This window comes from Trichogramma pretiosum, unplaced genomic scaffold, assembly GCF_000599845.2.
Source record: "Trichogramma pretiosum strain Unisexual culture from Peru unplaced genomic scaffold, Tpre_2.0 scaffold82, whole genome shotgun sequence".
Classification (NCBI taxonomy): Eukaryota; Metazoa; Arthropoda; class Insecta; order Hymenoptera; family Trichogrammatidae; genus Trichogramma; species Trichogramma pretiosum.
Window position 1 is genome coordinate 486,823 of NW_019640889.1, and position 18,235 is coordinate 505,057.

Below are 18,235 nucleotides of genomic sequence, written 5' to 3' on the forward strand. Positions count from 1 at the left end.
CAATTAGCTGCAAGCTTTAATTATGTAAATATTCTCTAACCGTTTCCAGCCAGGTCTACTGCGCGCTCCACCTCCTTCCCCCACGTTGCACTCATCGTTGTCGTTATCGTCATTCGATTATTCGCTTCGTGATCTAGATTTTTAATGTGCTCCAGAGTTCGCACGATGAAATGTTGTGTGTTCGCAGTTTCTATCTCACTCGTTTTTTTTTTTTTTTCATTTTTCATAAAAAAATATCCGAGTACATGTCGTATTACATGTATACACACAACGGAAAAAATGAAATAAAAAAGAAAACGAAAAAAACAAGAATGTCGAGTGCGAGCGAAATGTGGAAGCTGATACAAAAATAGCCTGCGCCGACTCTTTCGCGTTGCTGCTCTCTTCGAGTGAGGCAGTTACTCTTTTGTTGTTTTTTTTGCTTGCTTCTTTTTTAACTCTCGCACGAATACGAGCGCCCAGGCACACACACTCGCGCGTTCACGCATATTTTCTATTTCTACATTTCTTCATTTATTAAAAATACCGAAAAAGAGTAGTGCCGCTTCAAACGCTAGTGTTGCCGCCTCCGCTGCAGGATGGCCAACTAATAACGCGCGTCACGAAAAATAATAATACCGACAGCAAAGAGGAGAGAGAAGAGGTATAGAGGTGAAAAGAAACAAGAATAAAAAAGTCTAACGGGCGTAAACATCGGGAGTAAAAGAGAGCGAGAGAAAGAAAGAGAGCAAACTTTGTGCAATAAGAGGTAGCTGTAGCCGATATTCCACGGAGCAGTAGCAGTGGCAGCAGCAGCAGGGAGGAACGTTTTCCGCTGCCACGGATTCAATAAGTTCGGCCGAGTGTGGATTTTTCTGATTAGCTCGGGCGCCAAAGTTGGACCGGCAGCGCGCGTGATCGTCCTTCCCGATGAACTTCCGGCCTTTGTTTAGTCATTAGAAAAAACGAACGGCGGGCGCGCGAAAGAAAAAGTTTACTTTTTTTTTATTTCGTAGTTGCAAGAAAAGCGACTCCGAGTTAGAGAAGAGGTAGAGATGCCAGCCAGAGGTAGAGAGATAGAGAGAAAAGCTCGATTCAAGTTCATATATGAAGCGGCGCGCAATTGCGCCACAGAAGGCAAGGTATATACACAAGACGAGTCGACACACGAGCACAAAAACTCGTCCGACATATATAGATCTCTCGAGCTTTTGAGTCGTGCACGCGCGCGCGCTCTTGCAAGGAAACCGACAAAAAGCCGAAATGAAAACAAAAGTAAAATATATCAATTACCGATCCGTGTCTTTGGGCAAGCGACTGTGTGTGTATGTGCTGCTGTACGGAGGAGAAAAATAAAACGCGCGTTCGAGCTTTTTCGTCGTCGTCGACAATTCCAAACGACAGAGGCACACGCGCAGTGAGAGACAGAGAAAACAACAGTTGCAACGATTAAAAGACACGAGACTCGAGGAAAAATCGTTACCGAGCGCGCGAGACCAGGTTCTTTCTCTCGTCGGAAATAGCTTTGGCTTACTCGTGAGCGGAAAATCTCTTTTTCTTTTTGCCCAGCTCGTGCTTTCTTCTCTTTCTCTCTCTCGCTCGCTCGCTCTCTTCCTCCTCTGGCTCGCATGCAGAGCTCGCAGCTCGCCTCGGCAGCCTTTGCGTCTCTGGAATTTCGTCGGCGGCCTATTTTCGACTCTTCTGTAGCCAAGAGGTACAGTGAAAATACACACTCAAACGAATACACTCGCACAGACCCACAGAGAGAATCTCGCTGCACACGCACACAAATATCTCTATCTATGCAGTATTATAATATATACGCGCGCACTCGCATCGTTAGGTCTATATAACTTCTGTCCGTCTCGTCCATATGTATATAATATTCAAAATAATATCGTGTTCTCGAAATGAATCTCAACCTGTATACGTATACATATGTTATATATGTAATGTTTTTAGTCAAATTAATTAATATTGTATTCCTGTGTTATTACTCGTAGCTATAAATAGCTGACTTGTATGTTGTGTTGTATTATTATTGTCGAGCCTCTCGAACCGCGAGACGAGAGCACGCGTATATTAAATAAAGTAAATAGATTAACTCGGAATACTTGAACAGTCAATGGCGATTTCCGTCAACCAGAACCTTCCCTGGCACAGCGTTATTTAACACATATAACTAATAACACATATGAAATGTGAGAACTTACGTACGTGCCCGGACACGCCGGCATACGGTGGCAATAAAATGTTGGACTTTTATTTTTTTTGTCGAAGGAGCATGCGTGTGCGGTCTTATGGTGTGCGACGCGATGACTCTTTCTCTCTCTCTCTCTTCTCGGGTGAGATGATTTTGCTTTTTCGAAGCAGCGGGAACTATTGCAGCCAGTTGAAATTTCGCCAAAACGCGGCTCCATACTTCTTTACATTCCATACGTTAAAAACACACTATGGGAAGCAAGGAAGTACGGAACAGACGCTCGGTCGACAACGACGACGACGACGACGACGACGAACCAATCGAAGAGAGAGCGAGAGTATCGTTCTTTTTTCTTCTTCCTCCGGTTTCTGCAGTCGTTGAAAAATACACACTGGTCGTTGCTGGTCGTTGCTGGTCGTTCGCTGGTCGCTCGTTGGAACAGAGACGTGAGCTTTCCTCGATGATTAGGAGCAGCAGGAACAACCTCTCCGGACGATCGCCTCGAACTGAATGACTTAGGCTTGCGGGCTCTTCATCTCTCTGTGTGTTCACTGTATTAGGCCCGAGTCACTCTCTCTCTCTCTCTCTCTCTAAAAATGGACCATCTCTCGCACTCGCACACTAGCACTCGAGTACGAAAGAGAGAGACAGAGAGAGAATATAATATATATGAGGCACGCACACGATATATGTATGTATAAGAGACGCACAAGAGAGCCGAGAAATGTGCTAGCTACTGTTGGGAGGAGATTTCAACTGCGTCTGTGTTGCATGTGTTGCTTACATCGGCGTTATATATCGACGCACGTGTGTTTGTGCGTGTTATATATACGCGCCGCGGCGGCAATTCGTGCATGGTTTTTAAGCGGGAGTCTCTTTTGCCGCCGTCGCCGTTTGCCACCGTTGCCGCATTTTCTATAACTATACACGCACCACAGCGGCTCTCCACCTCGCCCTCCGCCACACGCGTTTATAAGCTTGAAAGTAACGCGGCAGCAGCAGCGGCGACGGCGAAGCGCTCCAAATTTGTCTTTATCCAAAAATAGATTCTCTCTCTCTCTCTCTCTTGCTCTCTCTCACTTGCACTCTCCCGGTGAGTTACATACTCTCTCCGTCTCTCTCTCTCTTTTTCTCGCTCTATGCTGTGCTTGTGCGCTGTTATATACATAGCCGGTTGATGCCGTATCGCGCGACGTGCCTTTTAACTATTCCTGGCCATGGGCACACGCGCTTACGCGATCGCGAGACGAACGAGCCGACCGAATGCTGTGCTGCTGCTGTTGCTGCTGCACCGACACGACGCTATCTCGGGGTGCAATTAGAAAATTATTACGTCGTCCGTTAACCGTGATATTCGATGTGCGACGGGCACTTTCGGCGATATACGTATATACAGTATATTGGTGGATCGCTCGAGGGGCCATGTAAATAACGTCCGAATCGGGAGAGCGAGCCAAAGTGATTATCGCACAGTCTCCAATGTGCCCCGTGTATTTAATAATAAACAAAAGTCGCGGCGCGTGCTGATATTTTCAAAGTAATAACAGGTTTATTTTGTCTTCGGACAACTTATTCATAGACCTGTCTTCTTCCTCTTCTTCTTCTGGCCCGCTCGCGAAAAAAGAGATAAAATTAAAATGAAATAAAAAAACAGGAAACTCGCGAAGCTTTTTTCGACCCCTCTCCCTCTCTCGTCGCGAGTCTATAATAATGCACAATATATACGGCCGGCTCGCTCGCGCGACGTGTTTGTCTTATAACCGCCTACTTTTCTATTTTTACGACGATACGTCCGCAAAAGCGCGCGCGCGCGCGAATGTATAATTCAAGAAAAATATACAGCGTGTGCAAGCACACACAGACACACATACACCGCACGTATTGCGGAAGAGTCGCGAGAGAGAGAGAGAGAGCTTCATGCCGCGCTCTCTTGTATTTTAGGAAAAACAGAGAATGTCTCCTCGAGCATCTCTTCTTCCTCGTAGCAGCTCGTTGTATTATATACATATAATACGACGGCACGGCGCATAAATGCTCTACCCGCTATAGCGCGAAAATATATATAAATCGCTCGCGCCACATAGTCAAGTCGGACTAACGAGCTTTCGCTACTATACCGTATATATATTGCATGAGATGTGTGTGCTTGCGCGGTACTGCATACAGAGAAAGAGCACGACACTATTTTTAACACGCACGTTTACGCGCGCTCTATTGCTGTCTTTATATAACAACAATAACTTTTTCATATACATATTATATTCTCTGTGCGTGCGTGCCACCGTACCCCCGCGTTGTGCAACGCTCGTTTTGTGTGCTATACGAACTTGCTTAATCGGGAGAATAAAATGATAATAAATATTATATCGGTTGTACTGTTTTTTTTTTTCTTTTTTTTTTTCATTATTTCGGAAACGCGGCCTCGGTTCGCAACCTCAGTTCTCGCGCGCGCGAACTCGCTCGCTCGCAAGCCAGACTAAATTCAATAACATGCACATGCACGCGCGGCGGTATAACGGCGCTTGGCGCATACAACACACGTAGTTATATACCCACACGGATATGCAGCGCGGGGCTAACGTGTACACATTTATTTAAACTCATAATTCTTGGTATATCAGGCCACGTTTGTTCGCCGTGGGGTGGGGACAATCCGCTCATATACCTATGCCATTTTCTCTCTCGCGGGTTACACTCGTTCTGCGCTATGCTGCACACACACGCACACTTTTGCGCAGGGTGGAAATGTATTTTCGTATTATATATGTGGCTGGAGGACATTTTTTATTTAAATTTATCTCGTTGTTTACGAGAGTAAGCGAGAGGGAGAGAGCTTCTGCTGTGTCGTGCTACCGCTGCTGCACTCCCTAGTGAAAGAGAGAGAGGCAAAACTCATCGTGTAGTGTGCAAAGCGCTCGCTCTCGCGCACCGAGAGTTATGTATTATGCTTCGCGAGGCATGCTCCACTTCGAATGTCATAACCGAATGAAAATTTTCTTTCCTGGCTCCTCTCAAAAGCTCGAAAAAGCTCGCGCAAACATATATGCCACGGCGCGAGCAGCAGCAGCAGAAAGACAGCGAAAATATAAAAGGCTATTTTTATCGTTTCGAAAATTATAATCATTATTATTATGCTGCACACGCGCGTATATACATGTGTGCATGCGATACATATATGCGTTTAGACGAGACGATGCGGGAAGAGCTGGGAAAAAGAGTTTGTTGTTTTTCCGTGGCTTTGGCCCTTTTCTTTTTTTTTTTTTTTTGCTGCCGCGTGTTACACACTTACTGTGCGCTTTGCGAGCGCCGAGAAATGTTGGATCTCATGATTTCCGGGCGTTGCGGAGTAAACTAAAAAAAAAAGAAGGAGGAAAAAACGTACAGCTACTTTTAGGAGACGTAGGTACACAGACTACTCAGCGGTGGGTAAGGGGGTAAAAGCTAAGGCATTGCGACACATCTTACTGCGCTATTCGCACACATACGTATTCACACGTACCCACACACACGTAGTGTACGTTGCAGAAGTCCATTTTCGACATCTCACGTTTATACTTACTGCCGCTGCTACTTCTGCCACTGATGCCGGGCGTTATACTAGCTTTTTTCCACCCAGAGAAGCCAGGATATAAAGCTTCCTTTTTTCGTTTCGTCGTCGTCGTCTTCGTCGTCTACGTCGTCGTCGTCATTGCAGAAGCAGTAGCAGCATCAGCAGCAGGAGCTGCGACATACGTACTCACGACACGCAAGACGAGGAGAGAAGAATTATCCTTCGACTTAACGATTAAGACGACGTGCAGCCGCAGCAGCAGAAGCAGAGAAAAGAGAGATGAGACGAGCTTGAATAAAAATTATCGCTGCTCGGGGGATTACAAAATAGCTGTCGCTTATAGAGAAAGAGAGAGAGAGAGAGCTGTGCGCGCTCGCCATCAGAAATAGACGTGCGGCTGTACGCGGCGTGCACTCATCTCTCCCGCAAAGTTTCTATGGTTTTAAATTAGCGTAAGTCGGTTGGGGGGCCACATGATCTCGCGCGCGAATGCCACACGAGAGTCGAGAAATACCGCCTCGCTTTATTCCTTTTTCTTTATTTACTTCTTTTTTTTTTACTCTTCTTTTCCTCTTTCCTTCGTTCGACAAATGTTCCTCGGTATCAACATGTGTTGTACGGCCGAGCTGAGCTGGCGACCGTCTATTATCGAACATTGCAGCGTACTCGTATAAAATCCGAGGCAGGCAGCTATACTCATTTTTCGATGCATAATATGACCCGAGTAATTACGAACGACAGAAGCATAGGTAGCAGTTGAAAATTGATATAAAGCCATGAAAATATAAACGTTTATACAATGCGGTGAAAGTGTCAATCGGGAAAATTCAATGAACCACTCGTGTGTATGCAGCTGTGTTGTACACACATGTGAGCACGATGGGGTCACAGCTCTCACACTTGGCTGCAACACTACACGACGACGCGCTCGACGGTCGTCTTTCCTTCGTGCGCGCACGCTGACATCCGTACTACTGCAGCCTGCAGCAGCGAACGACACACACAGAAAATTGAAAGAAAAACTTTGCGAGGGAGGTCGAGGCAGGCATGAGCAATCGTATGAGCGACGACGCGCGCCTAGCTAGTGTTATAAAGCACGTGGGTTAATCTCTCGGCAATTTCCGGCTGCTGAAATTAACGTCGCAAGCTTCGCCGTCGTCGTCGTCTTCGTCGTATAAGTTTCCTCCCTTAAAAGCTTATGTGTGTCGTTTCAACGCTCGCTCGCTCGCTTGTTCTCTTTCTCACTCTCTCTGTTGGCCTGGCCAACTTTTCCACCGCGAGCTTATTACTCAAAGTGTTGATACGGCGATACAAATTTATCTTTGTGTTTTTCTTTTCTTTACCACCCTACATGTATGTGTGTTTTATTTTTTTACGGAAACCCGATAAGACTAATATTATTTGTCCCACTTAGCCAGCGAGAAAATTAATATTTACAACATCGCGATAAGCTATTATGGCGCGGTCGTGTCACAAATTCGAGAGTCGTCGATGAGAATTTAGGTGCTGATCAGCTGATCGAACGCCGAAACCGTAATAGAATCTATATCATTCGATCGCTCTCGAGCGTCGACGCTATAATGTATAGGATATTGTGTATAATGCAGCAGCCAGCGCAGCGCGACGCACCGCGTATAGTATAACGAAGAAGAACTCGATGCCGCGCCGATGAAGTGCCCCGCGGGTCAATGGCATCGTTGTGGCTGTGCTGCACAGCAGCAGCGACGCGCATATGTCCCGAAACCGGAAGAGCGTCTTATTAGTCAAGGTTTTTCTCGTCCGGACGCGGACGACGACACGCGGATTTCCAAAAATACCATCCGCACACATAAACCGAGTCGAAAAGAAGATTTTCTCTCGTCTCGTCGTGACTTTTGCGGGACGCGCCCAAGCAGACGACGACTCTGTATGGCATTAATAGAATTTCATACTCGCGAACTTTACGTAATCACCGTGTACGATATAATAGGCTCGTTCGGTTGAAGCCAAAAAAGAATGAAAGAAAAAGAAGAATTCAAACCAAGACGAAGGGCTAGTAGTAACGCGACGCAGCGACGGCAGCAGCAGCACGTTGACATCCGAACCTTGTCAGCATAATTGCAAAGTCGAGGAGTAGAGAGCTAAAGCGTGGCGAGGATAGGCGTCTCTCACTCTCTCGCTGGTCTCTCCTCTGAGTATTATTAAAATCAACGTCGCTCGAGCTTGCCCGAGCAATAAGCTCAATAACCGTAGAATCATGAAAATGCCGTCTCGTTAGTGTACCAAATTTTTAGTCTCCGGTGCCTATTTTTATTTTTTTATTTCCGACTCTCGCTCTCGCTCTTGAAGGAGAGCCCGCATCGATTGTAATACGTATATAACACCGGCTTATACACTCGCAGATGTCCACTAATAAACGAGTACAAAAATATAAAAGCAGGAAGATGTATATTTCGCGTTTATACCTGTACGTGCCGCCTAACGAGTATCGGATCAGCAAAGAGCTTTACTTACCCGCGCGATCCGGTCGAAGATGAGAGGGCAAAGAGAAGGAACTATATTATGATACGGGTTCAAAGGCAATAATGGCGCCGCACGAGCATGTAATGTACGGATCGCGACGTCTTCGTCGTCGTGCGCGTGCATCGCGATAACTGACGTTTATGTCCATCGTAGAACTCGGCGCGATGCATAGATTCGCAATGATCGTTTATATTTTCTCTCTCTCTCTCTTTCTCTCTCGCGTCCTCTACTGCTACTGCCACCGATATAAATTCATGCGCGTTTGGTGCACGGCAGGCGCGTGAAGCGCCGCGCTGCAAAGGAGTGCCGATAATCGAGGCCGGAAATAGCGAAGAGCGACTTATGGTCGTCACGCAGCAAGCTGAAATGTATATACACGCACTTCGATGTGCTGCAATGGACTGGCTGCATTACGCGTATACATAATATAACCTGAACCTCTTTATGATCGATGAAGCGAAGCCGAAATATACGTGCTGCGCACCGAGTGCTTTTTCTGGGTAATGCAGCTGCCGAGTTATAGTATTATCGTAGTGAATGGTGGAAATTCGTCGTAGACCGTAGAAAGTTAGAGTCCAAAAGTGAGCGACAACCATGAGAATTACATTCGATAGGTTTAGAATCAGAACTCTGCACTTTAACACTAAAAAAAAATACGATACTCGGACCAGAGCAGAAGCCGCGAATGGGATAGCGAACGGATTTAGTAGCCATTACTAGATTATCTAATTGCGCACTGGATAAATCCAGTTTAATAACTATTACTAGATCTAGTAATTGTAACTATGAGGAGAAATACGATCGTACTTCGGAAGTATAATAACTTAAAATAAGTACTCAAATCAAATGAACAGGATTATTGCAATAATATGTTTGTATTTCTATCCTACATTTATCCCTTTCATAAAATTTTAATCAAGTATTGTCATTGGGCCGTCAAAACGTTTGCAATTGTTAATGTTTAGTTTCTCATGTATAATTATATAATTAATATAAACAATTATAATAATAATAATTTAATATCGACTTTATCAAATACAGTCTATGCTCGATAATAACAATTTTATTGATTTTCCTCGTTACAGCGCCATGAGGGTACTGCTGTCGAAGCTGCCACGGCCCTGGATCGTCGACGAGAAGAAGGACGACGGCTACACCGCACTACATTTGGCGGCGCTGAACAATCACGTGGAGGTGGCCGAGCAGCTGGCCAGGGCTGGCAAAGCCGATTTGGATCTGCAGAACGTCAATTTGCAGACGGCCTTGCATCTCGCCGTCGAGCGACAGCACACCCAGATCGTTCGGGTATGTGTGTGTGTGTAGTATATACATATATTGAGCGATCCGAGCGAGAGGCAATAATTGTAAATCAGGTCGAAATTGAAACGTCGCGGGCTTTACGAGCTACACCGCCACCACTGGCTTACCCCCGTCCGCCCGGGCACACGATGAAAATGACGAAGTTTATAGGGTAAAATCGATGGTTATTGCGAGCTGGCTGGCTGCCTGTGTACAGCGTATACATGTATACGTGCTCCTGTCAATTTTATACAGCATTATCCGCTATACCGCCCGACGCTCGCAATTCTGGGCTAATCTACTTGTTTATGGGCATTAGCGATCGAGCCCGCGCCCGCGCGTGTTGCTTTCGTCTCGCGCGATTACTATACTTATCGGCACCGCAGGGCCAAAAATTAAAAATAAAAGTACGAAAGAAGAAGAAAAAAATAAATAAAAACAGGAAAGCCGAATTAATGCGTTTTGCGTGCTCGCGAACGAGGGTGACAAATTTGAAATTTCCCAAGCTTGATTTATTATCTGCGTCGGCACATGCGCTTGGAAAATATCATCTCTATAATCGAGTTGAAAGTATAATGATAATAATAAACGAGCTGCGCTGCAATTACGCGACCGAGAGAGCTCGCTACAGCGCGGTGTAATCACGATCAGGGCCATAACGTACGCACGTACAACATACCGCTGACTTTTCAGCTGCTGGTGCGCGAGGGCGCGAATCTGAACGTGGCGGACAAGGACGGCGACACGCCCTTGCACGAGGCACTCAGGCATCACACCCTGTCGCAGCTGCGCCAGCTGCAGGACGTCCAGGACGTGGGCAGACTGCTGATGGGCTTGGGTGCGCAGGGTCAGGACAAAAAGAGCAGCTCGTTCATCGCCTGTTTCCTGTCCGCGCACGGGGCCGATCTCGAGCTCAAGAACAAGAAGGGCCAGACTCCGCTTGACCTCTGTCCAGATCCGAATCTGTGCAAGGCTCTCACTACCTGCCGCAAGGATAAAAAGTTTGTATATTTTTCTACTTGTTCTTTTTTTGCAGCCTGTATTGTTATATCTATATAATACACGAGCCGTTTGTGAAAGCTTCGCTCGCGCGCGATTCCAATTGCTGCGCGTGGAGCTGCTGCTGCTGCTGCTGCTGCTGCTATTTCCGTGTGACCCGGAAAGCTTTATCGATAAATCCAGACTATAGATTCGAGCATTACTCGTGCGGCATACATGCATACACGTGCACACAATGCAAACCCGCGTGTATACACACGAATACAATATCCTGCTGCAGCGCCAGGGCATATATTATCATTATTAACACATCTTACAATCTCATCATCTATATACACACATACACACACTAAAGCTCTCCGAGTTGCTGCATTGCATTATCGCAAGCTCGCGAAGTTATACTTTTTTTTGCTGGTGCTGCTGTTACATGCCATGCTATAGAACTCTGCTGCTAGTGCTGCTGCTCCTGCACTTGGAAAACGCGATCAATCATCAGCTGCGCGCCTCGCTGCACTATATTCGGCCCCCGCACTCACGTTAGCTTCGTCCCGTATAATATAATGATCAAGCCCGAATTAATGTCTTGCTCGTATAAGCGTGAACACGAACGCCCAGCAAGAGAGAGAGAGAGAGAGAGAGAGAGAGAGAGAAAGGCCCCCTAGATGTAATCCCTCGGGGTCATTTTTTTCACCTCTGCTTCCGTCTTAATGAACATCGGGTGCGCGGCTGAACGCATACACGTACACTAGTCTGAGTCAGCCTATATACACATAGCGAGTTTGCAGCAGCAGCGGCAGCGCAAAATGCAATTTCGCGTGAAAAATATTCGATATTTTGTACACGAGTTTTGTAATTTTTCTTTCTTTCTGATTTTTTTTTCTTCCTACACAATTCTTTCATTTCTTTTTTGTTGTAAAACACTGCAGCCACGACATCGAGATTGCCCCACCGACGCCGACCATAGACGAGTGCCTTGTCTGCTCCGACGCGAAGCGAGAGATGCTGTTCGAGCCCTGCGGACACGTGACGTGCTGCTTCTACTGCGCGCCAAGAGTCAAGAAATGTCTCATATGTCGCGAGAACATCGTTAATCGCACCAAGGTAAGTTCTCCTATTATATATATTACATAGATAGCGCGTACATAACTGTAATGCGAATCGGCCCGCTTGTGTAAAGGATAAATCACTTTGGACCGTGTGCACGCGGAGCGGAGAGCTTGCGGGATTTGCGACGAGTTCTTTATTCATTTAAAATTTCATTACGCCGGCTAAAACGTTCTTCGTCTCCTCGTACAAATGCATTCCTACGTTCCACCACCACCACCACCCACACTCCCTGAAACGCATCACTCTTCATTGTTCGCACCCCCTACGTGTGTGCACTGTGCACGTGTGTGTATGTGTGGGAAGAGCGTGAATGGCGATAATTGCACATTTGATTTAAACGAAAGTATATATCGTATATATTCTCGCGCGCATTGCACGCAGTATATATAGAAATGCGCGCGAAAGCTCACCAGCCACGCGCGCACACACACACACACCCCGCGTCGCCACTTGAAAAGCTCCTCTGACACGGAAATGCTTTATCCGAGAGAGAATCGAAAGAGAGAGGATATACAAAATAATGCATAGAATACTGACACGCTCCTCGCGCGCCCTGAAACCCGTTCGTTTTGCAGATCGAAGATTGCATCGTGTGCTCAGACCGCAAGTCGTCGATGCTGTTCCTGCCGTGCAACCACATGTGCGCCTGCGAGGGCTGCGCAACCCTCATGAAGAAGTGCGTCCAGTGCCGGACGCAGATAGTCCGGATGTTGCCCATTTCCGTGTGCTACAGCGATTTCGGCGATCTCAAGACCTGCACGACGGCTCAACTAGGTACGTATATAGATCGCAACGGCCGCGACAGATAGATAGAGATAGATATATTATAGATAAGGGGGTAAAAAAAATTTTTGCATCGTTCACGCATTGATTCTCTGTGCACGAGATGAAGATCGAACTTTCTTCGGTCGGTGCAATAGCTATAGGTAGGCGAGCGAGCGAGCGAACGAGCGAGGAGGCTAAATGACGTTTTTATCGCGAAAACTTTGCAACGGGATACATGGCCTCCTCGCCGTCGCTGTACCTCGTATACTGTCGACGATACAGTTCCATTACTATAAGGAAACTAAAAACTTTTCCTCCCTGCTGCCCACACAGCTGCCAGATTGGCCGGCATAAAGATCAGCGACAGCCCCGACGAAAAGTTGCTCAACAACGGCACCATCGTCAGCAATAACAGCAACAACACTAATAACAGCAGTAACCGCAATAAAAGCAAAAGTAGTTGTGCCGTGGCGGTGGCGGCGGCGGCGGCGACGGCCCAGGCGACGGCAGCGGCTGCGACGACAACGACCGCTGCGACGACGAACGTCGCACAGACCGCCGCGGCAGCAGCTTTGGTGGTGCCGGCGGCGGCGGCGGCACAAGTGGCTGTGGCCACGGCGGCATCGGCGACAAGTTCGCCTCAACAGGAACAGCCGCAAAGCACGACGAGTTCGTGCGCTAACCAGCCGCTTTTGCCGGCCATACCGCAGCAACAGAATCAACATCAGCAGCAGCAGCAACAGCCCGAGGGCAACCTCATGAACAATGGCAGCCGCGACACGTCTCACAGCGACATACAGAAATTGCAGCAACAGCTACAAGACATCAAAGAACAGGTAACGCATCTATTATATCCTCCTCGTGTCCCTCTATTATGTAGCACGATATAGAGAGACATGCATTGATTATTCAACTGTGCCGTACCACATAACACGGGTACGCGCTAGCATACGTACATATAGACCGTCTATCATAACCGATGGGGAGGAAGAGGATTGAGGGCTGTCGGCAGAGAGGCTCGGCATTATATACACGACGAGGATCAATTAGCTCTTGCCGAGATGCTCGTTTGCTTTCGTGTTCACGGGAGAGAGAGGCGAACGATTTAACCATTGGCGCATCGAGGAAATTGATTTTATCGTCGTCAAGGGATCGCTCGGCTATGAAAATTTCAAACGGAATATTTTAAATATTTTAACGCGATTAAAAATGCAGCGTCCTCGTCTGATTAATGGTTTTTTGACTCGCGTCTTACCGACCTGTTTCCATTTTAGCATGTGTATATGCGCGCGCGCGTGAAAAGTTTTCAAAGCACATGCATGCACGTGAAAATTCACCGAGGAAAAGCACTCGCAGCCCCGTTTTAATTATCCTTGGTTGGGCATTCGAAGCTAGCGAAGCACGACGCGGCAATATAGTGCGTCGTTGTTGCGGTCTTATCTCGCGTACATACGTATGTGTAGTTGTTGTTGTTATTGTTGTTTTCTTTTCTTTTCCTTTTTTTTTTGCTTCAATCACTGATGGATATTTTCTTTCTTTCAACAGACAATGTGCCCGGTGTGCTTGGATCGCTTGAAAAACATGATCTTCCTGTGCGGCCACGGCACGTGCCAAATGTGCGGCGACCGCATGTCCGAGTGCCCGATTTGCCGCAAAGCCGTTGATAAGCGTATTCTGCTTTATTGAAAGAAGAGAGCGGTCGTTAGTCGTAATGTTAGACCGATAGTATCAAATTAATGCGTTAACATTTCCCTTTAATGCCGAACGAAATAATCGACCAAGTGAAAAATTGTCGTAAAAAGGGATTATCGAGCTTTTGGACATCTCTATTTGTACATTTATACTCACACAAATCTTATATGGATAGCGTTGATTTAGTAATTAAATTTTTTTCGCATTTAATTATAATTGGTTAATCGCATGATGAATTTTCTACTTTCGATTGTGCTGAAAATCGATCCTTGTTATTGATGCATTGACACACTTCTCGCATCTGTTATGGTTAATCAAAGAGTAGAAGTCTGCTGTGGAACAAAATATTTGCGAGCTGTGTATCGATCGGAATATAATAAAATTTATTCAAGATTGATAATTATCGGGTTTAGGTACGATTAAAAAATAAAATAATTAGACAAAGTAACGCGTATATTTCGTTTTTCTTTGCCATTGATCAAGTGCGTGCCTTTGTTTTTACATTCAAGTAAAGCATAAGCTAAAATAGTGAAGTAATAATGATTAGTTCGACTTGACAAATGCTTCTTGTTTGTTAATTTAAGTTGTCTTGCATTGAAATTTTTTATAGCATATAATATTGAAAATATTTACACGTTATGTGTAGCATTCAATTTTTGATCAATATTTACCAGTAAATTAAACTTGCTAATGATAAATTTTTTGAAAAGTTGTAAAATTAAAACCCTTTTGTAAGCTGCTAATTTGTTTATGTGATTTGTCTACTTGATTAGATATTTACATTGATGTTTGTATAATTAACGAAGCTACTGAGATTATTTTGTGCAGTGATTTTTATCTTTATTTATCTGTCTTCCCTTTTGTGAAAAATTTGACAGTAGATAGAATGGTATACTGTTCGAAATAAATTGTTAAAATAGGTACGTATTCAATTTACTTTAATGAAATCTTTTAAAAATCTTGTTCTTGTAAATAATATAAAAAAAGTCTGTGAACTTCACAAGATTTTTTTGATTATTTTGTACGTGTTATTTTGTATGCTATTTTTTATAAGAAAACTCTGAGAGTTGTAATAATATGTCTTTTTTTTTCTTTTTTTTTAACGAATGATTCTAATTCTGTAAACACGAAAATGGTAAAAATGTATTACTTATGAAAAAAATCTGGTGAATTTATAAAAAAAACTTAATAGGGAGTGCAATAAATACATTGAAACTGTTAGAAATATCTTATTATTATAACCGTCCTATTACCCTTTGTCAACTTCAATGAATCAATGCATGTATATCTTTGAGAAAAAAGTTTAAATTATTTATAGTAAAAGAAATTCAACTTAATCACCAATTAAAAAGAATCCTTAAAAAATTATAGCACCTAATTCATTTTATAAATTGTAAGCGAAGCTCTGTAAAAGTATGAAATAAACGAAAATTTAAAATAATATCGTTGCAAATTCAAAGTATGATGTAAATCAATAAAATGAATTGCACCCATTGAACATAAAAACGGAATAAATGAAGAAACAGTACAGTTTTTGTTATTCGAATTAATGAAGTATAAACTTGCAGTCAGCAAGGTTGATTATTGGTGTTAATGTCTTGGTTGTTGATGTACATACTGATGAGTACATAAATTCACATGTCGATTTTTTTTACTGAGTAATTTTTTTTTTTTTTTATATCAAAAAAATCAATTCATGCCTGGCAGGTAACACAGGTCTTGATTGCTCGATGAAAATCTTACTCCAGTCTATTCTCGAGAACTAGTTTTTTCAACTTATCCGACATGTGGTAAGGTCTGTTGGTGCCGCCGTTCATTTCAAAATCTTCGAGCACGCACGTGAAGATGGTATCAACGGCAATCGATAATGGTTCAAGCATTAAACCGACCAGAACCAGGATGCCAAGTATACAAAGACCCAGTACAATTTGCCTCTCTTCTAATGCTATCGATTGCGACGACACTAGTCCCCAAAATACGAGAACCGTCAAGATTGAGATCAAAACCATGGCAACAACGCACAAAATTCTTACGATCTTTGAATTGAAAAGAATTTCCAATGATAATCATCGCGTACTATTGATTTTTTATAACTCAGAGTGGACAAGAATGAAAGGCTACCTGCGAGAGGATGGCGACTTTCAAAAAATTTCTTCTGAACATATTGAACGACTCTCGTGCTGCATCAATGAATCCACCGCCGTGAAGCGCGATATAAACGAAAGACAAGCCAGTGACGGACTCAACTATCGTCTCGAGGCAGGATACAGCGGCATAGCAGCACAGCAAGCAGCTGCGGAACAGACAAGTGACGGGATTCGCGTTGGGATCGTCGGCGCCCGCGGACGAACAAATCATACTGATCAACATTCGCAGTATGAAGCAGACCGTCAAGATGAGCGAGCCGAACGCCACCGGGCCAATGTGGTATCTAGAAATGAATGCATTCGAACGTTTAGACGCGATTTCTCGAGCGCTATCGCGACGATATGATGCAACACCTGACGGCGATGTAGATGAAGCGCAACGTGGTGGTGAGCGGCACCTCGCGCTTGTTCATGGCCCAGTACCAGGTTCCGTATGATCCAGCCACGCTCAGCCGGTAGATGCCCCACATGTGGCAATTGATCCAGATTAGAGCGATAACATTGATTATGTCACAAAAATATAATTGGATCGGAACGTATCCCTCAATGATGACGATCGAGGCTAGGTGGACCCAAATTTCCATTATGAAATATGTGAAGATTGTGGCCAGAGCGTAGTAGGCCATCGTGTAAATGAAAACCAGCGGAAAGAAGAATATAGCTCTGTAATTTAAAGAACAAACGATCGGAATGATTGGTATTTAATTCAAACGATGCGTTGTATAGAAAAAATTAGGGGAGCGGGGACGACACTTGCTTGACCGCCTCTCGAATGATTTCGCAGGTCATCGGGATGAATTTGCTTTTTGTCATGTACGCCCATATAGAGATAATCAGCAATAATGTGCACACGATGAAGCCAGCGAAAGTACCGCGCGTCCGTTCAAAGATCAGGGCGCAAGCCGAGCCGAATACAGCCAAGCCGATGATGGTGAACATCAAGGCGATCGCTGTGTAAACCATGAACTTCGCCGCGACTCTCAATAAGGCCAGGAACAAAATCGACCAGAACGCGCCCAACAGGAATACAGTCAGCACGATCCACCTGGAATTTTCATGAGGCAATCCGCATGATTCCGTGCTTGGCCGAACAAATCTTCCGCGCGTAAATTTGTCCTACCATTCCGAGGCGACGAATTGCTCACACTCGGTCGTAAAATCGTCATTCTCTTCGAATTTTGATACGTCGCCGGCCAGATAAGCTGCGCGAAAAATGTCACCACCAATTTAGGGCTTAAAAAAAGAGACTGCAAATTCGTTAGCGTTTTTTTCATACCGTAAATAGCTACTCCGATCCAAAGGCCGACGAACAAGTAATAAGCGACTGTAAAGGGTATGTTTTCTGCTTTTCGTTTTATGTTCAGTGGACCTGTCCATGTTGGATCGTAAGCGATCTTTTTGCCTGAAAGTTTCCATGAAATCGTCACGCTTCTATTTGCTTGTGATATCACAAAACTCACCGAAATCTCGGCTGTGACTCATTTCGACGGTGGGAAGCATATCGCGTGTAATTGAGCCCTGCGTGTACCCGGAAAAATTAATTTATTATTAAAAAAAAAATAATCTCAATTGCATTAAACTATACACATCGGACCCTTAACCTGTACCAAGCGTTAATTCCCGTAAACTACTAATTGGTTGTGAAATAATCAAAAACCATATTCAGTTGAATTCGAAAATCGTTCAAGGCATTTCAAAAAGAACTAAAGTTCGAAAGGTCCCCCGTATCCTGCCCAAACTTTAAGTGAGATTTTGTAGAAAAAAAAGTTAACATCAGGTTTGTCCGAACAATGTATTTTCGTGACAATAATTCTTTATCAATATTTAAGGCCCATAATTTTTAGATGTTCTCAGTTGATACAGATTTAAACATTTAATACAACTAAAATTACGGCTCACAAACTTTAAAACTTTCATTATGATAAATTGCAGAAATGATGAAGCTTAAAAAGAAAAATAAATTACATTCGAGAAAAATATTAAGCTAGTTAT

At 44.4% G+C, this 18,235-nt stretch overlaps 2 protein-coding genes across 3 annotated transcripts in view; one reads left to right on the plus strand and one right to left on the minus strand.

Moving 5' to 3' along the window:
• Positions 1–15,093, plus strand: part of LOC106650113 (E3 ubiquitin-protein ligase MIB1) — a 72,979-nt gene extending 57,886 nt beyond the window's left edge. For both annotated transcript variants that reach the window (XM_023457648.1, XM_023457649.1), the window contains 6 exons: positions 9,320–9,539; positions 10,227–10,534; positions 11,459–11,633; positions 12,215–12,413; positions 12,738–13,240; positions 13,950–15,093. In XM_023457648.1, coding sequence (XP_023313416.1) covers positions 9,320–9,539; positions 10,227–10,534; positions 11,459–11,633; positions 12,215–12,413; positions 12,738–13,240; positions 13,950–14,090 — 1,546 coding nt within the window. In that variant the 3' untranslated portion in view covers positions 14,091–15,093. The remainder of the gene's footprint in view (positions 1–9,319; positions 9,540–10,226; positions 10,535–11,458; positions 11,634–12,214; positions 12,414–12,737; positions 13,241–13,949) is intronic.
• Positions 15,094–15,835: 742 nt separating this feature from the next.
• LOC106649956 (choline transporter-like protein 1) lies at positions 15,836–17,725 on the minus strand. Its single transcript, XM_014367687.1, has 7 exons — positions 17,704–17,725; positions 17,520–17,645; positions 17,364–17,445; positions 17,001–17,288; positions 16,598–16,906; positions 16,218–16,527; positions 15,836–16,132 (listed from the first exon to the last, which is right to left on the minus strand). The coding sequence occupies exons 1-7, from the start codon at positions 17,723–17,725 to the stop codon at positions 15,836–15,838; spliced, it is 1,434 nt and encodes a 477-aa protein (XP_014223173.1).
• Between the last annotated feature and the right edge of the window lie 510 nt (positions 17,726–18,235).